The sequence below is a fragment of the Coturnix japonica genome, chromosome 7, assembly GCF_001577835.2.
Source record: "Coturnix japonica isolate 7356 chromosome 7, Coturnix japonica 2.1, whole genome shotgun sequence".
In the NCBI taxonomy this organism is placed as follows: Eukaryota; Metazoa; Chordata; class Aves; order Galliformes; family Phasianidae; genus Coturnix; species Coturnix japonica.
This window is the reverse complement of record NC_029522.1, coordinates 4,291,228-4,318,631: the sequence shown is the minus strand read 5'-3', so window position 1 is coordinate 4,318,631 and position 27,404 is coordinate 4,291,228. Positions and strand designations below refer to the sequence as shown.

At 45.1% G+C, this 27,404-nt stretch overlaps 2 protein-coding genes across 9 annotated transcripts in view; one reads left to right on the top strand and one right to left on the bottom strand.

The window, feature by feature from the left end:
- The window catches only part of C7H2orf88 (chromosome 7 C2orf88 homolog), a 28,125-nt gene extending 8,655 nt beyond the window's left edge, over positions 1-19,470 (top strand). The window contains exons 1-6 of one of the 7 annotated variants that reach the window (XM_015867867.2): positions 9,794-9,970; positions 10,700-10,884; positions 10,982-11,540; positions 12,621-12,686; positions 13,247-13,323; positions 16,949-19,470. In XM_015867867.2, the coding sequence (XP_015723353.1) occupies positions 17,096-17,359 (264 nt within the window). In that variant the 5' untranslated portion in view covers positions 9,794-9,970; positions 10,700-10,884; positions 10,982-11,540; ... (1 more) ...; positions 13,247-13,323; positions 16,949-17,095 and the 3' untranslated portion in view covers positions 17,360-19,470. Of the gene's footprint in view, positions 1-74; positions 249-7,635; positions 7,829-9,793; positions 9,971-10,699; positions 11,574-11,604; positions 12,687-13,246; positions 13,324-16,948 lie in introns of those variants that run through there. The other 6 variants (XM_032445672.1, XM_015867870.2, XM_015867868.2 and 3 more) reach the window with 6 other exon arrangements.
- Positions 19,471-20,312: 842 nt separating this feature from the next.
- The window catches only part of HIBCH (3-hydroxyisobutyryl-CoA hydrolase), a 31,686-nt gene continuing 24,594 nt past the window's right edge, over positions 20,313-27,404 (bottom strand). The window contains exons 12-14 of one of the 2 annotated variants that reach the window (XM_015867856.2): positions 24,690-24,809; positions 24,387-24,420; positions 20,313-21,571 (exon numbers count right to left, since the gene is read on the bottom strand). In XM_015867856.2, the coding sequence (XP_015723342.1) occupies positions 21,456-21,571; positions 24,387-24,420; positions 24,690-24,809 (270 nt within the window). In that variant the 3' untranslated portion in view covers positions 20,313-21,455. The remainder of the gene's footprint in view (positions 21,572-24,386; positions 24,421-24,689; positions 24,810-27,404) is intronic. The other variant, XM_015867857.2, reaches the window with a different exon arrangement.

The window sequence follows — 27,404 nt, the reverse complement described above, 5'->3', positions numbered from 1 at the left end:
GAGTTTGGGGTAGGTCAGATTTCCTGTCAGGGTATAGCTTTATGGTAACCTTTATCATGTTCTTTCTTCCACAGAATTACAAAAGGGTAACAAAGGCAGCAGCAAAGGGAAGGAACTGGAAGAAGCTTGCCCAAATGGACTAATGCTGCATGATTTCAGCCAGCGTTGAATTACCGAGGAGTCGCAACCTAATGTGTGATTTGTGCTGACAGGAGGAGCTGCTCAGAGCTGCCAGTGCTTTTATTGTGGTAAGTGCATGCTTTTGATTCATCACAAAAGGCTTCAGGTCAGTTTTCGGGGCATGGCGAATAAAATCAATCATTTTCATTGTGTCTTCTCCGGTTCATTTGTCTCCCACTGCAAACTTACTAAACAGTAAACTTGGAATATCAGTTGCAGATGACAAAATTCAGTAGCAGCAGCCGCTATAACATATCACTTGTTTGGCTCTGTGGGTTTTCTGCTCATTTTGTTTTAGAAAACTTGTTTTGCCATTCTATCCATGGTCTCAGGAAGAACATTTATTGTAATAGAGAACAAAAATTAAATGTGAATCTTGTTAACAAGTGGTAATCAATAAGAAAGCTGATGGAGCTTAGTGTAATTCTCAGGAGTGTCAGAAGTTGTATGCCTCTAGAACAGGTTTTGCATCCCTGTGAGGAAATCAGATGAGACTGAAGAATTTAGATTGCTGGATTTTTTATTGTTTTTCCCATAGTAATATAAACGAGCCTGGCAAGCTTGCAAAATAAATCTGGTGATGTAAATCAGAGATAATGCCCCTGTATCTAACACGGAACAAAATCCTCAAGTTCTAAGCATGCAAAACTGTCGGCTGCTCCATACACCTCCACTGCAGTCTATGCTAAGGCTTGGCTTCTGCATGAAATCATGAGACCAGATATTCCTTCCAAACCTTATATTGCATACTACAGTATATCTGGGTGTTCTGAATCCATTCTGAAGGCAGCTACTTCTGTTGTCTTTTTAGGCATAATATGAAGGCACCTCCTTATCACTATGGACTTTTTCCCTTCCATTATAGTATCTGTTGTACCTTTACTATTTGAAATAAAAGCATCTTCTCTGTCCGAAGCATAACGCTACCTAGTTTATCACGTTCTTTCCTTTCTATAGTAAGTACTTCTGTAACTTTAGGCAGACTGATCCAGGTCTGTATCCTTTTTGCTTCTGTTCTCCTCAGTTTCCAAAACCACTCCAGTTGTGCGAGGTTCAGTTTTGAGATAGAATAGCAATCAATTCTGTGTAATCGTCTGCAGTGTTTCAGGGAATGTGTTGGCTACTCAGGTGTACAATAACTACACATCATTATACATAATACATAATACATAATACCTGTACATCATTAAATAGAAAATTCTCTTTGAGTTGTTCTCCTCTATATGTGTGTTTAAAAAAATAATTACAAGCAACAGAAGAACCTGTAAGTTATACAAACAATTATTCCTTCTGGCTGACTGTATATTCAACCATCTCAGCTGAATTGTTTGCTCTACAAGTCTGCCCGGCTGGGAGGCAGAAAGTAGATATCACTCCAGAATGGTTTCCAGTTTAACCGCAGTTAAACACTGTGAGAACTTCAGATCTTAAAAAGCAAACCAAGCTGTTGTATTAGGGGGCTGGTTCTGGCTTTTTTTTGTGAGATGAAAGTATCTCGTATCTAAAAAGAAGTTTCCATAGATTAAATCTACCTAAAAAAATTATGGGAATATAAAGTTAAAAATATGTTTATGTAATAGTTTTAAATACTGCACTGCTTTAAATACTGTGAGTTTACTGCAGTGATAATTAGAATAGTAAATACTTCTATTGGTGAGATTACTTATGTGTAATTTAGTAGTGTATAAGAACCCCAGTTTCTCAACTATGATATTGTATCACATGGAGTTCGATTTTCTATATTAGGTCTTAAATGTACCTTTCCTTACAAAGTAAAATCAGGAAAAAATATTTTCACTAATCCATTGTGGTGTTTATACTTAATAATATCACCAACATTATTGCCAGCTGTGGAGTAAAACTTAAGGAACTAAGTCATAATTTATGTATTTTCCACTTGCTATATGCACAAGAGCAGTGCAAGTGCATGTGAGGAAAAAGGGGGGGAAAAAGGTTCAAGCAGGCTTTGTTTATTTGACTGGCACTCAGAGGTAACTCTAAAAAGTGGCTGAGAATCTTAAATGAGCTTTCTGGGGAATATTGTAGCACGGAGTCCTTGGTCTATGTTTTGGGAGTGGAGGTTATGGATACTGTTGTACTGACTTGAATTAGGAAGTTCACTGACATGCCCTTGTAAACATTTGTAAACACCTTGAAATCCACAGACAAAGGAAAAGACGTGAAAATCTGATTACTGGTTTTCTGCTGGGGAGAATAAAGAAGCTGTAGCAATATCCAAAGGGATGCAAACATGTTTTGACAAAAATCTTAATTCATTCCTGTAATACAGACAGAGTCAAATGCAGAGAATTTAAAGCACCTTTCATCTTTCAAAGGTTGGGAAAATATGCTAAGTTTGAAGCATGATGAAAATTCAAAAGCAGTTACGGTGCTGATTGAATAAACCAGCTCTTTAGTGCGATTCCACTTTCCAACAAGCAGACATACAGAGCTTTAACATATCATGAAAGACAACGTCTTCCAAAGGTAGCATGATCCGAAAGTACTGAAATAATGAAATCCATTGATTTGAAGGGCTTTTTAGACTTTCAAAGACTGTGGGTCAAATCTGAACAGACATCAGCTCTTGTCTTTAAATCCTAGTGCCCTTCGCTCTTCTTGCATCAAGCGGGACCTTCTTCCAAAAAGAATTTACTAAATGGAAATGCTGCAGCACGGTGCCTGGTACTGGTGCATAATGTTCAAAGTAGAAATGAACCTTAAATTAGTTGAAGAACCCATATGGAAGTTGAATATTCTAATAGCAGCGAGGTAAGTCTTCCACTGTCCCAATTTCAGGCCAAGATTAGGAACACTGGCTCACAGGCTGCTCCTGTAAAGAAACAGAAGAGAGGGAGGGCTACCTCTCCTGGGAGGGCTAATGTTTGAACAGCATTCCCAAATGACCATGTTTCCAAACAGAAGGTGTTTCTCATTCTTTCCTCTCTTTAATAAAAAGTTGAGGAATATTCTCCATTTAACTGTGCAATCACCTGAAAATCAAACAAATATCAGAACAGCATGACATGGCATCCGTGAAATAATACATGACATTCATTAGTGTAGGTCATGAAGTTATTGTCGCTGTTGATGTATTTGGAATAGATTGCATGAATAATGAGCTTGCACAGAATCTTAGAAGTCAAGCAGCTTTGTATCCAGCAAATTTTCCTGTATCCAGCTAATTTTAAATTAATTCTGTCCAAATAGTTTAGAAAAAAACTTATATAACCCTTCACTAATTAAAGTCATGCTTATAGTAAAATGCGTATCACATTGTTTGCAAATTTAAACATGTCGTAGTTGCCTAGGATCAATCCTTCAGCATAGAAAAACCTTACTATCAAAGCTCAGAGGTGTTCAGATTGGGCAGTGAGGTAAGGTTGTGTTTGGTTTAGGAATCTTAAAGCTTGGGTCCTGACTCAAGCTTTAAGGAAGCTGGGCTTGTTAAGCCTGGAGAAAATAAGGCTGTGGGGTGACCTCATTGCAGCCTTTCAGTACCTGAAGGGTACCTGTAATCAGGAGGGGAGTAAACTCTTTGTAAGGGCCAATAATAGTAGGACAAGGGGAAACGGTTTTAAGTTGAAAGAGGGAAGGTTTAGGTTTGATCTTAAGGGGAAGTTCTTTACTAGGAGAGTGGTTAGGCCCTGGAACAGGCTGCCCAGGGAGGTTGTGGATGCCCCGTCCTTGGAGGTGTTCAAGGCCAGGTTGGACGGGGCCCTGGGCAACCTGATCTAGTAAAGGTGTATGTTTGGTGGCCCTGCCAGGCAGGGGGGTTGGAGCTTCATGATCCTTGAGGTCCCTTCCAACCCGGGTCATTCTGTGATTCTGTGACTCTAAAATGTCAGAGAGAATCATGTTACTCACTTATATAGATGTAAACTCATTGCTTTGTTATATAAAATCTTACTATAAGGAGCAATTATGAAGAAATGAAAGCATGATTTTCTGGTTCTGTTCTCCAGACTGTAAGATATGAACAAATGTACATAGAAGGAGTAATTGTTAAATAGTTATTTTATTGATAAAAGCAGTGGAATCCTTGCTTGTCCAGAGTGAGTTCAGTGCTCTGTGTTTATACGCGGGCTGAAGCCTGTATGCTTGGCAGATTTCCCCACCTGTTCCCCCTCGTTGTCCCTTCTTGCTCATCCATTAAAAAGAAAATACCTTTTTCCACTTGGAGGACAGTTTTGAGAACAAAATCAGTGGTGTGCTAAGATGCTGCGGGGGTGAGAGCTTTGCAAACCACTAAGTAGATGCATAAGCAGTGACATGTAGCAGCGGTTGGAGAAATTAAGCTGGTATTTAATTGCTGATATTATGTGATATTGCTCATCGATGAGCTAGACATAAATACTAAATACTCTTGTTTGGCTGAAGCAATTCATTCTATTTCATTCCCTCTGATTCAGGAGAACTGAGCCTTGAAATAATGTGTCTGTCTGTCTGTACTACTGACGCTTACCAAAAAGAATTTGTCAGACTGTGTGTGACTGGGCTCTTTGCTGAGCTACTGGAATGACTCCTTTCGTTCACTAAAAGCAGGCTTGTTTTGGTGCTAAGTGACACTAGTTCAGCAGTGGACACTGCACCCAGAGGCTTAGCCTATGATGGCAGTCAGGACTTTGACTAAGTTTTTCCAGCAAGTGCAGCCCACAACTAAGATCTTGAACTTGGAACTGTGTGGGATGAACAGTGTTGAATTCACACATCAAAGAGCTGACTTCTGACTTGTGGGGGCGGGGAGGGTGAAGAAGGAAGGAGAGCTAAAACAAGAACTAAAAATTAATAGGAGTTCATTTCCAGTATTAAACTGTGGGGTTGCTGGCAGATCACGTGGTTTTGGATGGCCTTGCTGGATTTTTTGTGATATGTTTGTGTGTTTGAAATTGTATTATCTTTCCTATGTTAAATACATTAGCAAATGAGAATATGAGTGTGCTAAAACTGAGTGAAAGGCAACACTTAGGTTTAAAGGGCTTTAGTTATTATCCGTATTTTACATATTATTTATTTGGGTACAAAACTATTTATATGTGTGTGTGTTTCCTTGTTCAGGCTTGGGACTCCATCTCATAGTGATATGGGATGTCGGACACTTCCTGAAAGACATGCTCAAGCCCCAGCTCAGTAAAGGAGCCCCTACCATGGCCACATAAACTCAGGTCTTAACCCCAGCTTTATCCTGACCCAGTGCTCACTCCACAAGGTGTTCATATCTGCTGTAGAACTGGATATCACAAAATTAACTGGAAATCAGGCAAACTGAGATATAAAGCACAACTCTTGGCCATACCATAAAAATGGGCTCCTGAGCCAAGTACTTGTGCTCTGCTGAACCTCTCAGTGGAGAGTAACTGTGACATAAGCTGTCCAAAAGTACCTGTTTTTTTTCAACTAAATTGGCCTTTCATGTTCATGATTTCCTCAAGATGCCTTTTTCCCCAGTGACCAATCACTTGTACCACTTTAAAGGTTATTTTTTCCTCCTGAAACCAAAATGTACAGTTAGGGGACTTACAAATACCACGCATAAAATCAATTTTCTTATTTTCTTCTTTGCCATGTGGCTATATGTTATATTTCTATATGTTCCCCCCCAAAAAATTATCTTGTTTTGTTTAATCTGTGTGCAGTTGTATATTCCACTTTGTGCTCCCAACGTTATTTCTTTTCTTGCTGCTTAATGTCTAGTCTTATGAATTTCACTCTGTGCACCAATTCTGAGTTTAAGATTATGCAGCTGAAAACCTCTTGACACAATGGAAAGGATACTAAGTATGGGACAATAGCCTCAGATAAAAGAACCAGATTGTTGAGATATTGGATAATATCTGCAGATAACAACACATTTATTATGTAAAGTAATCACAATGTTGGTTCTTAGTAAATCTGAAATTCATTTTCAGAAGAGTCTAATTTATCTTTCCACTTTGGTATCAGTAGAAGACATTTTGTGGCTTTAGAAAGGAATCCATTTGACATCTGCACTGCAGAAGGTAATCTTGGTGTATGAGAGAATGTACACAGGACTTGATCTCAGCCAACAAGGCAATCTAAGAGAATGAAACCATCTTCTGCAGCAGTAGCTCTGATCCAGCCAACCATACACCTCCATAGATGGGAGGTGTGTAGCCGTATAACTATCCATACAGCTCCCTGAGGGATGTTTCCATAGCACTCTCCTCCTTTAGTCCTCCGTCTGTGCCCTGATGAGCGAGTATCTTCCCCAACTTCTCCTTAAGGTAACTTTGGTACATTTCCTGTTTGACTTCTTTCCTCCCTGTGCTCTAAAGGAGGCCATTCACTTGCCCGCTTCACTGGTGCACTGTTTGGGTTGGATGGCACCATACAGCTGGGGTCCTTTGCCTGTCCTCTCCCCGCCTCCTGCCTGCTGGTGATTTACTGACACTGCTGTAACTACAAATCCAAAACGCAGCACCCTGTGTGTGACTACAGTTTGCTCCATCCCAGCTAGGTCCCACACAGTACAAAACCTGTTCTCCTCCTATTTGCCCTTTGTTTTCTGTACTTGTACTTGCTCTTTGTTGTTCATAACGATGGTTTATCTCAGTGTGAAAATTTGAAGGCTGAGTGCAGATGTCGGTACGATAATCCTCCAAAACACATTACTCCTCTGCTTTAAATACATGAATACCCAGAGCTGCTAGAGGATTGGGAAGAGCAGGGTCTTAGCGTGTCACTGCCCTGCTGATCCACGGCTTTGGCTGCAGTAGTGAAATATGCTTTTACCTCAACTGAGATGCTATTTCCTATTTTGAATTCTATTTCAAAACCTTTTGTACTGGGAAGCCTGATAGTGGTTTTTGCTTCAGAGAAGGGAATGCTTTGGTAAGATGGGGCACTTGCATTGCTGTTATTTCTCTGTATTATTTACCATTGTGTGGCAAATGATGCATGGCTGCCTCTTTGTCTGTTGCTGTCCTCCAGGCTCTCTGCTTTTGGCACATCTGTAGCCATGTTTACTGTGACTTTGCTTTTTTGCTGGGTAATATTTGATTGTCACAGAAGTACAGTTTTCCATTTTGAAAGAAGCTGGTGTTGTGTGCAGCCTCATGTCCCAGGGAGGGCTGATGTGACACACTGCAGCGCATACCTCAGCGTTTGGATTTATTTTAGAAGATCTCTAAATTTAAGAGATTTACCCACTTTCTGTCTGCCCAGCTTCTCAGCTGACTGTAATTCTGGTGTGTAGCTTTTCAGCCACAAATCTCTTTTGATCCTCTTTGCAATATTCTAATGCCTCATGCTCAGTTAATCTCCTCGCTGTGCTGCAGGCCTGCATTGTGTTACTGGGCTCAGAATTGGAGCAAACAAGGAAAAAAAAAGTCTTGCATGTAAATCAGGAATATGTCTCTGGCTGGTACGCTGCCTTATTAGCAAAAAATATAACAGTACTTGGTGTTTTGTGTTTCCCTGTTTTATGCTTTCTAGTAGTGGCTGCAGGGGGAGGATGGTGTGCACTTGCAGGGTACAGCACTGCACAGGCTGCCTGCAACCACAGCAAGCTGCAGGGCAATGGAAGGCTGACACCGAGCATCCCCACCGCCTCTAATGACAACCAATGGTCAGGCTTGGAGCTGCTGCAAACGTCACCTCCCACTTCATACAGACACAAAGGCAAAAGGTATTTGTGTCTTTTTCCCTCAGCTTCTCGAGTGTGTTTATCACTGTGCTTCCAGTTTCTCTTCACCATGAATGTGATGCTTGAGAGCTTGGCTTCTATGCGCACCACTGACAGAGTCAGTGTTTAGAAAATGTTCTTAAAAATAAAAGAGAGAAAATGCCTCTGTATTGCCATGGCACCAAGATGAGGCCAGTGTTTGCGACAGTTGACTTCTCCGGTCAGGGACTATCACCAACAAGTCTCCATTAATTGCAGTGCTCAGTATCTTTCCATTAAAAGAAGTTCCCCCCCCCCCCTCCCCCTTTAAAAATATTGTCATTCTGAATGAGAATTAATTCTCAGAAATATTTAAAAAAAAAAAACAAACAAAAAACATTTTGGCTTCTTCTGAATTGCTCAGAAGCCTTTTCTCTGCCTTCCCTTAAGGGCATGTGCCCCTAAGCTACCTTTGGAGAGCAGGGGCAATCCAGAGAGCCCCGAGCTGCCAGGGCTTTGTTCCCCATGGCAAACAGCTACAGGAGCATCAGGAAAGCATTAGGTTTTTATGATGTTATAGTCTCAGAGAGAGTCCAGTACAATGAAACTACTTGGTATGAGACTCAAGATGTAAAAATAGTACTGAATACTCAGTATTTATTTTCTCTTGAAAACAGTTTTTCATTTAGTTACATGTCTGGAGCACATGATGCTTTATTGAGTGAGGTTTTACATGACAAAAGCATCCCAACCTGCCAAGCTCCTATTTCTGGAGTGACTAGCAATGCCGATGGCAATGTATCTCTGCCTTCCTCTTGCAGACTGAATGTCCTATGTGCAAAAGGCTGCTTGGTGCATTCCTTCAGTCCTGAAGTCTTTTCAATTAGGCCAGCTTTTGCTTCAGCATCTGTTATCTATGACAGAAGCACTAGCAAATGTAGAACCTAAGTCAGCTAGCTGTGCTTTTCAGTTCTTAGCATTTATCTTATCAGTGCTTGCTGATAAACCTACTGCAGAATGGCAAGAGACAGAAGCCATATAGAAATGGTGGAGGCAATACAAGGTTTGTTTGAGGCAGGCTTTGGTTTCTGACTGCAAGGTGGAAGTGAGGGGAGAACTCTCAGGCCTGACCCTGCAGAAAAGAGGGAACAAAAACATCTATATGCTTTGTCTAACTAAATGGATTTTGTTAAATTTATCATCTCTGTTCCTCCCTAAAACCCCGAACTTGTTTTCTAAAGGTGGGATTTTCAGTGGTGTTTCAATGAGATGAATTATGTCACAGCACATTGACAGTGTGATGGGTTTTCTTAAACAACTGACACCAGAGTTGTGAATTAACTTTCATTTGAAACATTTTTAAGATTGACCCAGGCACGTTCTGCAGGTCTTATCTCAGTTTCCAGATGAGCAGCTCGCACAAGTTGAAACTAAAGTTTCTATGAGCTGCCACCTTCAGTTGACTAAAACCTATGCTGTACAGAAGCATGTGACTGTTTGTAGTACCTGTTCTTCTGGTTGTGATAGACTATACCACAGCTCCTCAAAATCTCTGCGTTCAGACCACATACTTGTTTCCAATCCATGTGGTTCGTGTATGGCTGTATGCACAAGTGGAGCTGGTGGGGGCACCGCATAGTTGAGGACCGGTTGGAGGAGGCTGCTGGCTCTTCAGGTCCTTCAGCGTGGTCTTAATACAGCCCTGTTTAATGCAGCTTATGTTCTCAGCGCAAAAGCAGGGAGAAACAGAGTGAGCGTAAAGCAGAACAGCCCGCAGCCCGATACAGGTTGAGTTGGGGGCTGCGTGCGGTCAGGCCTGGCTCTCCCCCTGCCTGTGCATCCCAACCGGTCCCGACCATCACCCCGCACATCCCGGGCCGGGCAGAGCCCTTGGCAGGGAGGTGTCCGCTCCCACCGCGGGGCGGGGCCGCTCCTCCTTCTCCGTGCCCGCCGGCAGGTGGCCGCGGGGCGCTCCCTGCGCCCGTGGGGTGTGAGCGGGGCGGGTCCCGGAGCGCAGCCGGGCGCTCAGAGCGGGGCTGGGGGGCAGTACAGCGCTGTGCGGAGGGAAACGGGACGGGCCGAGGGCTGGAGGAGCAGCGAGGTTCGTCCTCACCGGCCCGGGAGGGCTGCCCCGATCCAGAGCCCGGCGGGGTGCGGCGGTGCCCGGTAAGCAGCGCTGGGAATCGCGGAGCGCTGAGCGGCAGCTCGTGCTTCCTCGTGGTCCGGGAGGTGGGAGTCGGAATTGGGTTTCTAAATATAGTAATAAAAAACGGAAACTATAGCGAACGGTATCGCTCCGTTAGCGAAGCCGCTCCGTGCACCGCGCTGCGATCCCCATCTCTGTTCCCCGGGCCGGCCCTGCCCGGCCGCCAGGTGCGGGAGGGCTGCGGGGTGAGACACGGCTGGGTATATGAGGGCTGCGGGGTATATGAGGGCTGCGGGGTATATGAGGGCTGCGGGGTGAGCCACGGCTGCGGGGTATATGGCCGCGCCCTGCCGGCCGGCCGCTCGGCTCCTCGCTGCTGGGTCTGCGGGCGCGGGGCTGCCTCCCCTCCTGCCGTGATGCGAAGGATCGGGAAAGCGGCTCTTCGGTTGCGCTCACCCCACCTGCAGCTGGTGCTGCCGCAGGTACCTGACGGGCTCCCACCTCGGATAACCCCGGGCCTTGCCCTTCCTACGGGGCTCTCGGTGGGTGCCCCACGCTGGCCCTCGTGGGGTCTCCCCTGGCTCTGGGGAGGCAACTGATATGTATGGGGTTTTGTGATGCTCGCAGTGTTCTGGGCTTTGCTAATAAGGGACTGAAACATGCTTTCCTTTGCGCGCTGCTCGAGGAAACAGCTTTACACCCGCGCTGAAAATGTGACATCCATTTACTATGTTGTCTCTGTTTGCCAGTCTGGGCATCATTCGGGATTTAGATCTGGGTTCCCGAGAAGTTCCAGAGGAGTTCCAGATCTCCACAACTATCAGCTGCTCCCTCCCCCGAAGGAGGTGCTCCTCTGTGACTCCAGCAGTTGGGTTCCCGCAGCTTTGGCCAGGCTTCCTGCAGACGGAGCTCCTGAGAAGCTCAGCAGCTTCAGGTTCTTCATGTCTTTTCTGCTATAGTTGCTTGGACAAGCAGAGACGTTTAGTGAGCCTGTAAGAAGCTTTCAGCATCCTCCTCATCTCTTCCTTCAGGCTGTCTCCCAGCTGAACCCAACCCGTTGATGCACTAAGGCAAGGGAACCTTTCAGGACAGAGCTGCCATGCACGCAGCGTTCTGTATCTTCAGCGAGGCTTTTCCTGGATAAAACCTAACCTTCTGGCAGCTGAGAGCTGCACTTACTGCCTGACTGTTGTCTTCTGATTGACTGCTGTTTCATCCAAAAGGTTCCTTCCTTCTCCTCTGCTTGCTCCATCAGCCATCCTCTTACCGCAAAGCCGTTTAGAATAAGCTGGTGGTCACGCCTGGCTCTCAAAAGGAAGATAGGAAGGAAAGCGCTCCCCAGGCCCGCGTTGTTGCCCCATTCAGCTGCAGACCAGCTTAGATGCCTGCTGGAGTTAATCAGTTCCAGCCACAGTAGGGGGGAAGGCTTTGAAATTCCAGCGCTCACCATAAGGGAGATAAGGAGGAAACTTTCACTGACACGCTAATCCTGCGCAGCAGCAGCTTGTCTCCAGCATCCAGCCCTTCCCAATCTGTAACGCTTATCTCCTGCCAGCAGCAAGCACCGTGAGGGAGGAGGGCAGAATATACGTGAGCATCGCATCGTGTGTCCCACAGCACGAGGTGCTGCCGTGCTGGGCAGAGGGAAGGCAGGCTGGGGGTGCTCTGCCTCACTGCTGGGTCTCATGGAGGGCCTGCACTTTGCTGCCATGAGATGCAGCACGGAGGTCTGGCTGCCCAGGTGCTGCTGGTTTGCCTCCTGGCTGAGCATGGCTCAGCTCACCTGTGGTCTGTGCAGCGTGCTTCTGCTGTGCTTCCATCTTAGGCTGGGAGAAGGTGCTCAGCTGGAAATAGAGGGAGATGTATTTCCCTTAATATTTAATGTTTCAGTCTCTTTAAAAGGGAAATAAAAAGAAATCACATCATTTTTTGCAAGGCTGAGAAGTTCTGCTAAGCCTAGCTGTGCATCCAGCTGGTATGCATAAGCAGTTGTTGGATGTTTCTTCAGTGTGTGCTTTTGGGTAGTTCTGGAGGTCCCATTTCTTGTTTTATCAATGATCCCAGGGAGAAGTTGGGTGTTACCAGCATTTCTATCCCTTTTCTGCAATGTAAATATTTATAGTAAACACTAAATTATCGTATTTTCCTCCATCAGCACAGAAACCTGTGCTGCTGCTGTCTGAGCAGTCCAAGGAAGCAGGAGATCCCTGCTGGGCTTTGTTACACTGGGGTCCTGCTAACTAAGTGCCCTGCTAACAGCACTGTGATTATCTGACTGCTGTCCCTCTGCCTGGTGATAGAGACCTGTCTCCCTACAGAAACCCAGAGAAGGGGAGAGAGAAGAGGGCTGTAAGCTCAGCGCCAGGCAGGGCACTGGCAGCCTGGCATAGAGCCCGTCCCACACCCTGCCCGACCTGTCCTTGGGGACGGGAGCAGCCCACCCGCAGTGGCCCTGGGGTTAGGAACCAGGCATAAATTGTTGCAGCCTGCCACTCAGTCTGATGTCTGAAGTGCTGCGTCATCCTTCTGCCTTTGAGAAAGTCACACGCTGTGGGCGAGCAGGCAAGCAGAGTTCTGCAGGGCCAGCGCCAGGGGATTCATCTAACTTGGTGATAATACAGAACCTTGACATCCTAAGTGCGGTGTTTTATGTCTGGATTCTTTTTGCAGAGTCTCAGTCTTGAAGCAGTCTGTGCTGCACTGGGGGATGATTTGTTCAGAGCAGACAGGTCCCTGGTAAGTAGCACATAGAGCTTCCTTCTTCATGGGTGCTGGACCTAAGAGCCTACCTGTTACAGGGTGTCACGTGGGAGCATTGGGAAGTGAGGAGCCCAGTTTTGGCAGCAGGAATCACCCACTGTGCTCAACTGGGTGCAGCTACGCAGAGCTGTTTCCAAAAGTAGGACTTGTTTTTAATCATCTGACTGGTAAAACAGCATTGGAGACGGCGATTCCTTGCAGTGTAGCACTGCTCTTCAGGGAGATATTTCAGAGGTCTGACCAAGGGAAACCATGTAAATGAGAGCTGGGGCTTATTGGCCTGTGACAACTGGAGCTGCTTCAAGCCACGAAAACTTCCTTTTATGCTTCTGTTCATTGTATGGAGGGAGGGAAACCAAACCTTTCGTGGTAGATGGCTTACGCTTATCCCTTAGTGATGATTTGATTGGAGTTTTTAATAGAGTAACGCTTTTATCAAAATCCAGCTGTGATTTTGTCATTAACTTTTTTCCCTTGTTAATGTATTACAATAGGAAATGGCAGGCATCTTTCTAACATTGTTTTCTTTCCTTCAGTGGTTGGAAATGAGCTCAGTTTGGCAGGGAGCACTGAGGAAGGCTGGCAGAGAGGCGGCGTGGCCCTTGTGTGCAAGGTGAGTTCAGCTGCATGGCGCAGCTCCCGCAGGACTTTGCCTCTTTGTATCACTGCATTGTGTGAGTGTGTAGGAATTACCAGGGGAAACAACACCTGAACTCATCCTTGAAATTCCAGGGCTGTGTTCTTAGAACCCTTTTTAAAGCAGCACACAGCATTTATAGCATTGAAGTTAAATGAGGTATTTAAGAGCTTATTGACCATAGCTCCAGTGAAATTAAGCACATCCAGCAACTTGTTGGTTTAGTTTGTCTGAAAAATGCCTTTCACTTATTGTTAAACTGGTACATGAAAAGAGAATATTGGTTAAGATTTGCAGCGGTGCTGCTTTAGCTCCTGGATAACAGTGCAACAGAACAGGTTGCAGCACAGTAACTTCTGCCTTGAGCTAAGAACAAGAGCTTCTTGGGTGAGCAGCTACATCCACAGGAGTTTTGGCCTGAGCCTGGAGCCATCCCTGCAGCGGTTTCTGGAACACAGGTGACCACAGGCAAGAGCTTGGGTGCGGAAACAGACTCCAGTCACTGGCTCTGTGTGGTTACTGAGTGCAGCACCGTGCCGGCAATAATGTGAACTCACCTCTATTGAAGATGTGTGCTCTGTGAGACAGCCAGACGCGTTAAAATCCCTGTCAGAACAGCGCTGGCAATGCGATAGGCAGAGAGGATTTAAACAGTGCTTTATCCTACGTGTGCAAGCAGTGGCTGTCAGAAAAATGGGAAATCAGTCAGAAGATGGAGGACAGCTTCATTTACAAATGTTTATGTGCCAACAATTATTAACTAGAGTAGAGCAGGCAAACAATAAAACCTACTGCGCTGACTTAGAAAGCACTGCACTCCATGAATAATGAAACGAGCCACTGTCTACGATTGAAACCAGGGTCAATAACTTTGCTTTTAAGCCTAACTAGTAATCAATAGGAAACAATTCTGTTGTCTTGCATGTCTTGCTGTCCAGCTGTTTTCTTGCCTGCTCCTTCCTCCGTGTCAGGCAGTCCCACCCACATCTGAGTTAACCTAAATGAAACGGTGAAGGTAGGAGGCAGGAAGTCCTGGAGAGAAAGATGCTGGCCCACAGAATCCCTCCATGTCTGCTTTAGGAGATGCTTGTCCTTCTACTCACATTTCCTCCATCCTTCTGCATGGCCATAACTCATTTGCTGGAGTTGCTTAAAAAGAGGAAAGGAAATCTCCAGCTGTAGGGCTGACACATTGATCAAGTATGAGAACTGGTTGATATTTAACAGACCTTCTCTAAAGAGCACCAAAAAAAAAAAAAAAAAAGGATTACCTAGAAAAGGGTTGGGCTTTAACTGTAGATAAAAAGCCAAATTCAGATAGTCATTAGATAAAATGTGAGAGATGAAAGTGATAAAAATACACTAATATATCACCTATGGCATAGAGCATTTGGACTGTGCTCCCATTATAGTTAGGGGAAGCTGAGGTTTAAATTTATAGTATTTTTAGTTCTGACTAAGTCTGGGGGAGGTCCTGAGATTTCATCTGAAACTTCTGACTGTCACCAGCAGAGTATAATGAGAAGGGGTTAGGCTGTGTGTCTGTGCACTGTGGGAGAAGCCTGTGTATTCCTTGGTCTGGTTAAAGTCTGCAGCTCTCAGGGATCGGCAGCGCTGCTTAGAGATTCTTTACCATACGAGATGCTCTGAGCTATGTAGTGTTTGGGAAAAGCAAATGGAAGTTATTTTATTAATGTTTTATTAATGATAAATATTGAAATTAGAAATGCATGAGATCAAACTATTTAGAAGTTTTGAATTATTCAGAGTCTGAATGGCTTTCAGACATCTCCTTGGCCCCTGGTCTGTAAGCGTGTTGTGTCAGTGTTATAAGTTGCATCAGTGCATGTGGCTGAAAGACATGGGTATGAACATCGTGGATTTTCATTAACCTCCACAGGGATATATATTTAGTTTCTTGCATAGAATCCATTCTATTACTCATTTATTAACAAGTTCTTACAATATAAACTTCATCAGTAGTTTAACCATCCCTTCTATGTCAGGTCAGACTACCGATGCTTGAGGCAGGGTCTTTGTCACAGGCCTGGTAGCTATATTGCTTAGTCTTAAAGCACATTGGCACGTGCTGCATCATGTCATTATGGGCAAAGTAAATGCTGCATTGATTTAAGCAATTTACAGATGTTTCTTTAAAGTGCTGAGATGTTCTGATACCAAGCAAAAGGTATCAAAACATTTTGAGGCTTCGGGAGCCCCGCAGGACTGTCTTTGCTCCAGGAGCACCATCCACCACCGTGCAGTGCTTGGTGCTGCCAGCTGCACAGCTGTTCCCAGAAGCTGCCTTCTAGAGGTAGGGGCCTTCTCATGAAAGTCCTCTCCTGCGGGAGGATGGAAGCTTGTCACCATGAGCCTGACCACAGCCAGCTGCTGTGCTGGGGCAGTGCTGTCCTACCCCTGAGCTTCAAACACCTCCAGGAACAGGGCATCCTAGAGAAGCTGCATGTGCCCCATCTCTGGAGGTTCTCAAGGGCAGGTTGGATGGGGCCCTGGGTGAGCAGCCTGATTTGATTCTTGGCAGCCCTGCCCATGGCTGAGGGTTGGAACTACATGATCTTTGAGGTTCCTTCCAACCAAAGCCATTTTGTGGTCACCTGCCTGCAAATGGGATTTCCTCTCTCAGTATTTCCCTGGCATCGGGTTACTGAACTGGAGCCCCTGTTTCCCTCAGTATATAAAGGAAATAAACAAAGCTTAATACCTTTGCCATAATTATGTTTTCAAAGGCTATTTACAGAAAAATGTTTAACTTTGGCTGACCTCGGTACAACGTCACTGGGTGAAACAGTAGGGAACAGTTGGTCTCTGTGCAGCACAGTCTTTATTTTGGCTGGCAGTTACTAACTCTGGGGAGTGGTAAGCTCATGCCAAGCGACGTCAGGCAGATCGTAGAGTTCTGCTGTGCCCCTGTAGAGGAAAGAGCCTGAGAAACTGCTCTTTAGGTTAGTAGCAAAGCTGCATGTAGTGGAATGTGGGGCTCACCAGCTCAGATTCTCAATCAGTTTGACTAAAGGACCCTCTCAGGTGTGGGGAAAAAGGTAGAGTTTTCTGCTGGCACGTTGTTGTGAAGCAGACCTGGAGGTCATGTCAGTGTGTGCTTCTTGCAGCACTTGTTCTGGCCAGGTGAGCAGATCTGGCATTTAAGTAACCCGAGTCCTGTCAGGTGGTGGTGACCTGCTGCTTTTGCCTGTGTGGGGCTCTTCCTTGTTTTGCTTTCTTAGCAGCAGCAGCAGGCGCTGCAGTTACATGCTATTTGTGTATGGATTGAGGAAAGCAGCACTGTCTCATCTGTTTGGAAGAAACAGATGTTGTTCTCAAGGCCTGTACAGTTATAGTGCGTACAGAGTGTTACAGATGGCCTATAGCTCCTGTCACACACTGGGAACTGTATTCTAGGGAAGCTTGAATTTGAGTCAGACCCTGCCTGATAACTGTAGTAGATGGATGTCACTGATCAAACACATTTTACATGCACCGTGCACAGATCCATTGATTTTACAGCAGGGAATTTAGCTCCCCTTTGAGCTCGCTGAGAATGGCGAACAATTTACTGCATTTCTGTGAAACACTGTTTTGACAGATTTCTCCAGAAGTAAAGAAGCACTGGTGGAGAAAGCGCAACACCTGGCAAGAAGCAGCAACACCGTGCAACAAGGGAGGGAGCCACTTCCAGGTTATGAAAACATGCTGTTGAACTGACTTTTGGAGCTACGTTTTCAAATGTACCATGGGATGCATCAAATCCAAAGATGCCTTTGCAGGATCAAACGTTATCCGTGTGGAAGGGAGCGGGGAAGGTGACGAAGGGTGCACTGGGGAGAAATCATCGCTGATAGCAGGGATGGTGAACGAGAAAGGTCCGTCGAGCGCCATCGTGCTGGACTATGCACAACGCCTCTCCCATGAGATCCTCGATCAGGCGGTGAAGCAGTGGGCAGTGACAGAGAGCAAATACAGCGACATCCCTTTCATTGAGAGCGATGTGCCCTGAGCCTGGCCCACAAGGACTGGCTTCAGTGAGCGTCTGTCTGCCAGCAGCTCGTGTTTGGTGCTGGTGCAAGTTGAGTAAGGTCAGCTGTGACCGAGCAGAGTGCTCCTCTAAATGTGTTTGCAAGAAGAGGCTGGTACAAAAATTGCCTTTTAATCTGTATTGCTAGGAAACCCTGTGGAATGCAGTAGAACCTATTAATCAAATGTTGTTCGTTCTCAGCCCTATGATGAGTGTTGTCTGTCTTTGTGTGTGTTGAGTGATCAGAAATTAGTGTTAAAAAAGAAAATGGGGAGAACACAACTGCCTTGCAACTGTAGGAGTGCTGGCACAGGGGCCCCAGATGTGCTTAAGAGCAAAGTGTGGATTGTACTTATGTATTGCATAAAAAATATATGGCCTGTTTGTAGGTGACAAGAATGGTATGCTTGGCAAGCTTGTCTATGTTCTGCTGAAGCGAAAGCAGGCCCTCTATGTAGCCAAGGCAGCTGCTGTTGTAACCTTCACTTTGGTTCTCTGACCTGAGCAGGCCTACAAACCACATGATGAAGGTGGTGAGAAGCATTTCAGAAAACCAAATAGTATTCAGGGAACTACATGGATTCTGATCCTGATCAACTTCCACTCTTAATAGAACCGGTGAGAAACATTACGATATTGATCAATAGTGCATTGTAATGAGGGTAAGATATGCTCTAGCTTCTGCAAATGCGTGAGGGCTATTCTCTAGAATCTTGAAGTAAGAGTTTAATTACATCTAATTGCTGCGTTCAGGCCAAAGCTGTTTGCTTTGGGTTTTTTTGGTTGGTGTTTTTTGGTCAGGGGGCTTACTGATATCATGGGGCAATGGCTGCATTGTGCTGAGCGTTCAATCCAGCATCGCACCCTCAGAACTGCTGGCCTTTGCCTTCCTTCTGCTCCTACAGGCTGAGCACATCCCCATGGGTAGAGCCATGTACACTGAGGCCGGAGCAGAACACAGGGCTGTCACTGGGCCTTGGGCACCAGACTAACGGGCTGCTGCATTCAGTAGCAGTGCTGCTGAGCTCACAGCCCCACTCCTCTCTGGGGCCTGGGGCCAGACCTGCCGCTCTGCTCTCTGGGGTTGGGAGGAGGCGGCATCAAACTGGTGTCCTACGGCTCTGCTGCCCTCTTAGGCAAAGTGAATGCCTTGTAGGAAGCTTGTGGTTTCTTTAGCACCCATTTGCTCCTTCTTCTGTTAAGGCCAATGTATTGGCCATGTCATTTTTTTCCTGCATCCGAGTGCTTTCCATTTCATGTTTTCATTTTGCAGAGAGGAGCTGCTTTCCATACTGGCAAACACTGTTACTATTTTTAAAAGGCGCTCACGGTCCTCGTGACTGATACGAGTATGAATCTGAAGCAGCGGTAAGCAGCAGAAAGAGAAGCATTTCCAGGGTTATTTTTAGCTCCCTCTCACACGTGAATTGAGAGGGAGCGCGGCTGTTCTGCAAACTTCCTGACACCAACTTAATCAGTCGAAGTTCAGCTGGTGGGAAGCACATGCAGAGGGAATGGTCACAAGTACTTTGTAGCTCTGCTGCTGGCTCTCACCGCTCAGGCCTGGACACGGGGCTGTCCATGTGCCATAGGTGGCAGTGAGTGGAAGGGGCCGTGCGTCCTCCCAGAGTTCTGCTGTGCTAACAGGCCTAATGCTAAATGAGTAATAATAATAAAAGGCTTCTTGATGTAAATGGAGTTCCATCTGCCCACTTACCTTTAGATGAAGCTATTCTATGGTCTTACAAAGCCACTTTTAGCACAGAGTTGCCACTGATTCTTTGATTTAGCAGAAAGGCACTGTGACAGGGGGCTGGTATGGCCTGAAATACACATGTCCTTCTGTTTGGGAGCTTGATGTCTGTGCTTTGTTTTCTCTGTGGAACATAAGCAGGGTCCGAGTGGGTACCGTGTGACTGCTGACATGGTAGGAATGGTTTGGAGCACACCAACTGCAGCACAACTTTGTACCAATGACGTTTCTGTAGCACAGCACATCCATATGCTCAAATAAAGCGTACTACAGTATATTTTTACAATACTTTTTGTGGAAAATATTTTCTTGTGGACCAAATAAAATTAAAATGACCATCTGCTTATGTGACTTTTATTTGACATAAAAGACACACATTGGAGAGGGTCTCATTACTGTGAGCTTCGGATGATTCCCTTTCACATCAAGTTTGGAAGCACACAGATGTGCGTATAAAACACCTCTCAGGCACAGAAGGGACAATCCCTGCAGCCCAGGAATCGTTGTGTTGTTCAATGAATACAGCAGCTGATAGTAATGGTGTTGGTATAGAAATAATGGAGTGGATGAGTTCTTTGTAAATAATAGAATAGTCATCTTTCAAGGATCTAGAAGATAATACTAAAAGAAGGGGAAGTTCTGCTTTTCTTACAGCACCAGTGAAGGAGAAATGTGAGTTGTGTTTTCAGTTATCCTGAAGGTGTTAACAAAACTTCTCGGCTTCTTTTCAGGATAACCCCAGGGTCTCTCTTGTAAATGTGAACAAGGTAATGTTATGTGGCAGCTGAAACCTCCCTGATTTGAGTTCCCAGATCCTCGTGACAATGCTAAGTGCCACTTTGCTCTGTTTTGCTCGCCTCTCATTCTCTGTAAGTCAATCTAGAAGCTCACCTTGATGCTCGGATTCCCTGAACTTTGTTTCCAGGCAACAGCATGAGGAAGGAAAGAGCCCTTGGCCAGCACCAAGTGGTGCTGCTGGTAACAGAAGCTGCTCGATGCTGGGAGCTCTGTAACCATCCCATGGTTCTGATTGAATTCCTTGGTGCTGATAACTGACGGTATTGAGCAAAAGTATTCTTTCTTTAATGTCTTTAATATCTCTAATATTACTGTGCTTTGCATATGCAATAGAAAAACAAAATGTTGCCCCCTCCATACAGCATGGTAGTGGTAGCAAGGGGCTCTGGTTCTATCATATAACTTTAATCATTGTTAGCAACAGAAAGCAGTGAACTTCAATGAACATTGAGTGTTTCTTTTTTAATGAATGTTTCAGTGTTGATCCCCCAGATACACTTGCAAGGATTCGTTGTGTTAAAGAACTTCATGGTCTGTGCAGCAGGCATTCTGTCTGCAGCTACTCTGTATCTTTGGTGCATCCTGCTGCATTCCTCCTGCTGCCCCAAGTTTCCCACCCAGGGATGGCTCCAGCTCAGGATGCTGCTGGGTACAAGCAGAGAAGCCAGCTGGCCCGGTGCAGCCACACTGCAGCCACGTGAGTATCAGGGCTACTGCTACTGGAACCGCTGTGGACACTCACTACCACCAGCAACCAACACGCTCCTTGGCAGCCAGAGGAGGCTGGAGACAGAGACTTCGCCACGGGGAGAGCAGGAAAAGCTCCAGCAATGCTTGAAATCATGAGGCTCATTATGTAATTCAATCAATGGCATTTTCATAAATACATTTTACAAGCACAGAGAAATGTGCTTGAGGCTCTGGCACTATTATGATATTTGAAACAATGTCTGCATCACGTGGCAACGCTGTACACAGACCAAATGTTAAATCAATAGAACAATTCCTTGCTCTCAGACTAATAATCATATGTCAGTCTGACCTTTGATTTAAAAGACTACTAAACGCTGTGAAATTAGCATGTCTGCCACTTAACTTTGCAGCTGACTGTTTTAATGCTTTAAGTATATCTTAATTTCATTGCACAGAGAAGAATCAGAGGCTCAATCCTACTTCAACAGCCCAACAACAGAGCCATGAGCCCCATGGGCTCCTCAACTCCCGCCCATCCCTGAGCCACGCTGTTTCCTGACAAGATTCCCCCCAATGGCTGAGGCCTAAAGCTGAACATTAATCACTGTTTGATAGCAGTCAGAATAGCTGTTTACCCTAGAATCATTTTTCCCCTTGTTAACCAGAGATGTAATCATGTCGTTACAGCTGCGTAACAAAAGGGAATGGTACTGAATGCGAAAAGTAGAGTTACAAGTCATGCTGGCTTAGAGCCTCATCAAACTTCACTGTGCTGTTATTAGTTTTTATATCATAAAATGAAGCAGATGTATAAGATGTCCATAGACGTGATCTCTACAACTTGAGATCGCTGTTTCCCAGAGGCTTAAAACAACTGTCCACGAATTCATCGCTGACTTCTTCCAGAGCAGCAGGCTTCCAGCGGGGGGACTGGTCCTTGTCAATCAGCACTGTGGAGTGGGGAGAGAAACACAACAGTGAGCACATTCTCTAACTGAGATGGCTTCTGGTTGCACCCAGATCTACAGAGATACACCAGAGAGACAAGTCAGTGTGCTTCAGAGGACACAGAGCAGATGGAATGCACCCTTCTGCTCTACTCTACTCTACTCTAAAAGCTTCTGAGTTGTTATTCATGCAGAGGGGGAGCTGGGGGCTGCCAGCCACAAGCAGTGCCGAACCACCCCAGAGGAATCGCTTCAATAGTGTTATGGGTTTCCAGTGCCAAACTGGACTCTTTGTAGAGAACAGGAGATTGCTATGGCTAACTGAAACACGTCAGACAAACTGATCACTGAAATAATCAATGGGGAAGTCACACAGCACAGCATCATTTGGGAAACTCATTACTTATTTGTGAATACTGACAGTGCTGCAGAGCTGTATAGATTCTAGTTGTGAGGATCTGTACGACTGTAGTCTTTATATGCTATGAGCAGCTCTGAGATCTGTCTGCCTGCTCCCTCCTATGGGGGTGATGCTGGCAGCTGCCAGCACTGCAGGGCAGAAGCAGCACCCCGCTACTGCAGGCAGAAATATCATCTCTGCAAGATCAGCACTGTGTGCAGGCCTACGCAAGTCCTTTCAGAGTGCACACATAGGAGGGTCGCTCTCTGGATTTTGATGCCCCCAGACTGCTGAGGTTGTAGTCACCTGGGTGTGCTCAGGTACTGACTCCAAAAGTGCCTGCCCTTCTGATGAAGAAAGAACTCCAGGTCCTTGGCAGACACCCAGAGCTGTGCATTCCTTAATGTAAGTACTGTTCTGTAAACAGAGGGGAGATACAGACACCTAAAGTGTTCAGAGACCACATTTACTGCTGCTACATGAGAAGATCCCTTGCCCTATGGATGAGGTATGACCCTTGTATTAAATGCTTTAAGGCTTTGGCTTTTCTTCAGTAGCACAAACAAGAAATATGAATGGAGAGATGGTTTGCAGCAGCTCCTCAGTCTGGAAGGAAACTGGGCTCAAAGAGAAATGCAACTGTGACTTCAGATCAGAATACGTTTAAAAATGTTCATGTTGGCTTTTACTTCATATGCTAGCGTTTTGTTTAAAAATGGTCTGAAGTAGCTAAAAGCTGTTATTAAAACATGACCTCTGGCCATAGCTGCTGAAAGACCATCTTCAACAACTAAAATGCCATAGGCTGTATTTTAAGTTCACTTTGTGGGTAGATCCTTCTGTGGTAGACAGAGTCAACAGCTGGCTCTGCAGAGCTCAGAATTCAAAGAACAAATACATAAATTCCTTTCCATTCAGTCTGGTCAGTCCCATGAAGTGCCCAGCAAAGTCACTTGCAAACCAAAGCTGGGTGCTTGGCACCTTGTTGGATAATGATTTTTATGAGATCGGACCCAACTGCAAAAATGACGGTCAGATTCTCCTTGACTCTTAAATGAGACAAAGATTTTACTTAAAAAAGCAACAAATCTGAGAACAGCACATATACAACAAGCACCGAAGTGCTTCAAGCACTTATTCTCAGGCACTCTCTCAACTTTTCCTTCCCCATTTCTGACGCAGTTAAGCCTTTGCTGCATCATCCCACGTCAGAAGGGAAGGTGCCCAACCGCTGCTCCTGCAGCTGCTTTCTTTACAGCCCTCTGTGGGATTTACAGTCTGCACGGTGAGAAGCCATCTGCTGCTGTCCTCTGCCTGTCCCCAGATGGCTTAGTGCACTGAGTTACAAATGGGGAGTTGGTTTGGTGTTCACCCCACTCCCAGCCTCTGAGGTTCCTATCTTCCCAAATTGCTTTATTTCATAATGAAATACAAAAGCTTATATGGTGTTTCAGAGTATATTGTAGGAATGTTCTCTGCTCAAGATATTATCTCCATTACCAAGACAGTGATAATACAGCATTACGAGCAGGAAATACTCCAAGTAACCTTCACTATGCAAGTTGATTTTAAAGACAAATATATAGAGTGAGGAGGAGGTGACAATACATACTTGAGTGCATAACTGTGTGAAAACTAAAAGCCGTGCTTCCACCTCTTATTCCTGGAGTGTTATACAAATGTCTTGTACTGTAAGCTACTCAAAGAAGAAAATGCTTTTGTTTTGTTTCATCTTGTGCTGATTAGCACATAAATAATTCCTGCAGTTCCTAACAGATGTGACATTGGCTTTGACAAACTGCTCATTGAATCAGCAGCAGAACCAAGGGCATCTGTCCCCTGAATGAACTTGCTGAACTGCTGCTCTGCTCTTACTGCTACCTGCCTTGACCGTTGCTGTAAAATGCTGCATTATTTAATGGTAAGCTTACAGATGTAGTTTTATTACATTGAGACACCTTTATTGAGAGAATGTTTTGACGTAGCCAGAAGTAGTCTCTGTTGTAACTGTATTCTATGCTAATACTTGTTAGTGACTTTCAGTCTTGCTTCCTTAAACCACACCAGAGCTGGCTGAGCCAGCTGTGTGGCAGGTCTACCACTTGGCACAGAAGGGACCAGCTTAGCAATCACTACTCTCAACGCTAAATAAGCTCAGAACTTTCCCAGTGCCCTCCTGAAACCTCACAGCGCAGTGTTAGTCAATGGATACAAACCTTAAGGACAGTGAGTTCACAGTGGAAACACTGTAGCTGTTAGTTTGTACCAAATGAAACCCTTTGACCTAGAAAAGCCAAAATACAGCAAGCTGGCAAGCATTCTTGGGCTGTTGCTGCACAGGCTTCTATCTCCAGAGGCTAACACAGCAGTGAGGTAGCAGATGATTTAGTTTGGGAAACCTTTGGTATGTGCACTTACCTGCTCGAACCCCTTCATAGAAGTCATGGCCTCTCTGAAAGACAAAGAATCAAGCTGTAACAGGATAAACTATTGATCCCATCTTTCCTTTTCCCACATGTGTCTGACATGCAAGTTCTCAGGACTCAGTCAGTGAATTTCTACTATTATTTCATAGTCATACTTTCTTCATTAAAAAGTTACGTAACCTGGTTAAACACAGCCAGAATTCCTAACATCCATCTCTTGTTGATCAAGCAGCTTTTATGCAGCAGAAGCCCTCTCTGCACTGGCTGCAGACACAGCTCTCTGCTTCCTGCTTACCATGCACGCCTGGCTCAGTCTGTACTCCATCGTGAACACCTCTTGTAAACTCAAGGAAGCACCTTCTCTGAGCTGTCTGAGAGTCAGCTTTAGGGATGTAGGCGACATCTTATTAATAGTCTGGGGAAGAGAAGAATGATTATTTCCGTACTTTGTATGTAACATTTAAGCTTTGTTTGACAGAATAGCAAGGTAATGCCATCCAGGTTAGCCACAAACTGTAAGTATTTGCTTTCTGACCATCTAACAAGAAAATCTTGGGAAGAGGGAAAACGGCACAGAAGATATCAAATCCAGATGCATGTCTGTGCAGGCTTCTTGTATGGCATCAGCAGACAGCGCAGTAATTCAGCCCTACCCTGCTCTGCTGATGGGAAGCCTGGAGCTCTTCCTTCTTCTGACAGAGCTCCGGGCTATAAATATTGCACAACAGACAGGATCTGTCTAAGGCGTACAAACAAATGTTGTAAATCTGGCTCTCACGACTGTCCTTCAATTAACAGCGTGCCAGTAAACAGTAGAGGAGGTGGGGAGGAGGACAAAAACCTGCTTAATAAAACAGTACTTAGCTTCAAAGGCTTCCGGCCTGTTGAGGAAAGAAGCTAAATGTTATGGTTGCCGATCTTTGGTTCATTACTCTAAACGTGCCTCCTTCCCTCCTTCTCCTGCAAACCCAACTAAAACCTCTTTATTACCGACAGCATAGCAGACATTTCCAGTTAATTAGGACATTTTTACCACTCTGCTGAGGTGTGGCAGATGGTAAGATTTGCCTCTTTACATTATTTTCATTGCAGACATTAGACTCCTTACCCACAGACTGGAATGGCAGCTTTCCAGTCATCAACATCAACATTTTTTCTGGCTCTCAATTACTCTTCATCCCCCTCCAGACACCAGCTCATACAGCAGTGACCCATTTAGCCCAGTTAAGCTGGAAAACATGTGATCACTGTACAAGCAGGAGACGCTGTGGAATTGAGACTTAAAAGCATCGGTTCTGTTGTTCTCCTTGATGCTTGTTGACCATTTCTGAGAGAAAATAGTTAAGAAGGAACCGATCCTGGTAAAGTTAATAAGTAGCATCTTTTCAGCAGATAAAGAACCCAGCTATGCCTATTTAATTACATCTCAGATGTGTAGTGATTCCTAACAGGGCTCCTTTCTTCCCTTAATGCATGCCTGCTGGATTTACCCTTAAACTGGGTCTTTTCTCCTTTGCTTGGTTTCAAGCTGTCTTCTGTATCAGAATGTGTTTGCTCAGACCAAGCCAAGTGGTGTGCACAGGGAAACACGATGCTTCCCTAGGTGAAATGAGGGGGAAAGAACTGAAAAGGGGAAGGTTAACTTAACTAGTCATGCGCACGCAGCACTGCCCATCTCAGCATATCAATGAGGCTGGAGGTGGTAGAGACGCTGCTACAAATCAAGCTGAACGAAGAGGAATAAGGGAAGAAAATGGGTAGGTGGTAATGCAGAAAAATGAGTCAGTGTATGGCTATAAATAAATCCTCTGCACAAAGAGGAGGAGGAGACTGGTGCTTGGGAACAGACCTGAAAAGGAGACAGGATAGGCTGGTGTGGGAGAGGGAGTACTGAAATGCAAAGGAGTTGTCATACAAGTATTTGACATCTATGCTGGCATCTCTGAGACCATCTTCATTTCAGTGTTAACGAACCTGAAAGCAACAAAGCTGAATTGCAACATATCTGAGTTCCAGTAAGATACTACCAGAAGCTGACCAAAGTGGGTCTGACTCAGTGAAGTCCCTTACAAAAAAAACAGCTGGAAAATCTTTGTCCCCAAGGCCATTACAGTTTCTGACCTGAACCGGAGCTGTTGGGGTTCCCTGGGGAAAGCTTGCTGTAAGTTCCAACCAACAGAAACCCCAGAGGCCCAATGCATCACCTGTCTTGCAATAGGTGAAGACATTCATCACTCACTGTCTGAAATACCAAAGCATTTGTTGGTCTGCACTGAACAATGACTCTGGATAAGCTCTGACAAAAGGAGCTCCAGCCAAAGTATCGCTGGAAAGCTGCTCAGGGGCTGATTTATCACTTACTTGTCTGTAACAGTGCAAGTACTTCTTTTCTTGAATTCAGTGCTACCAGGAAACCACCCAGCTTCATCCCCACCATCTACCTCGCCCACCTACCACACATTCATTTAGAGATTCAGGGATTGGTGTCTGCATCCCCGCTGCTGTCAGCATGGTGTCAGTTCCTTCTTACAGTCTCTGCAGTGTTCTGCATGCTGCACTGCAAGTCCTTCGCTAACAATGAAGGAGATCAGAAGCTGCACTGACCTGCCCCCCCAAAAGCTCTACGAAAGCATCGTGTGAAAAACAACTCAAATGTGCTGCTTTGCAGATTCTGATCCCAATTAGCACTTTTGGTTGGATTAAGTAAATACTTTGCTGTGACTGGCTTAACAACGTTACATGCTCCCTATTTGTGTAGTCCATTTTAGTATCAGACAGGTGGAAGCCCAGCAAGCAGGCACATCTGGAAAATAATAAACAGTACTGTAGTGTGGACAGAAGAGGATACCTAGGATGGCACAGCTCACAGCATACATGGATTACACCAGAAGCAGTAATTCCACTTAATGCATGCTCAGAAGTACGTATACTATATCCAAGGTGTGGATATGCTGGTGAGTATCTCCAAATTGATCTTTCAGTTGTGGCCTATTCAATAAGCTTGCTAATG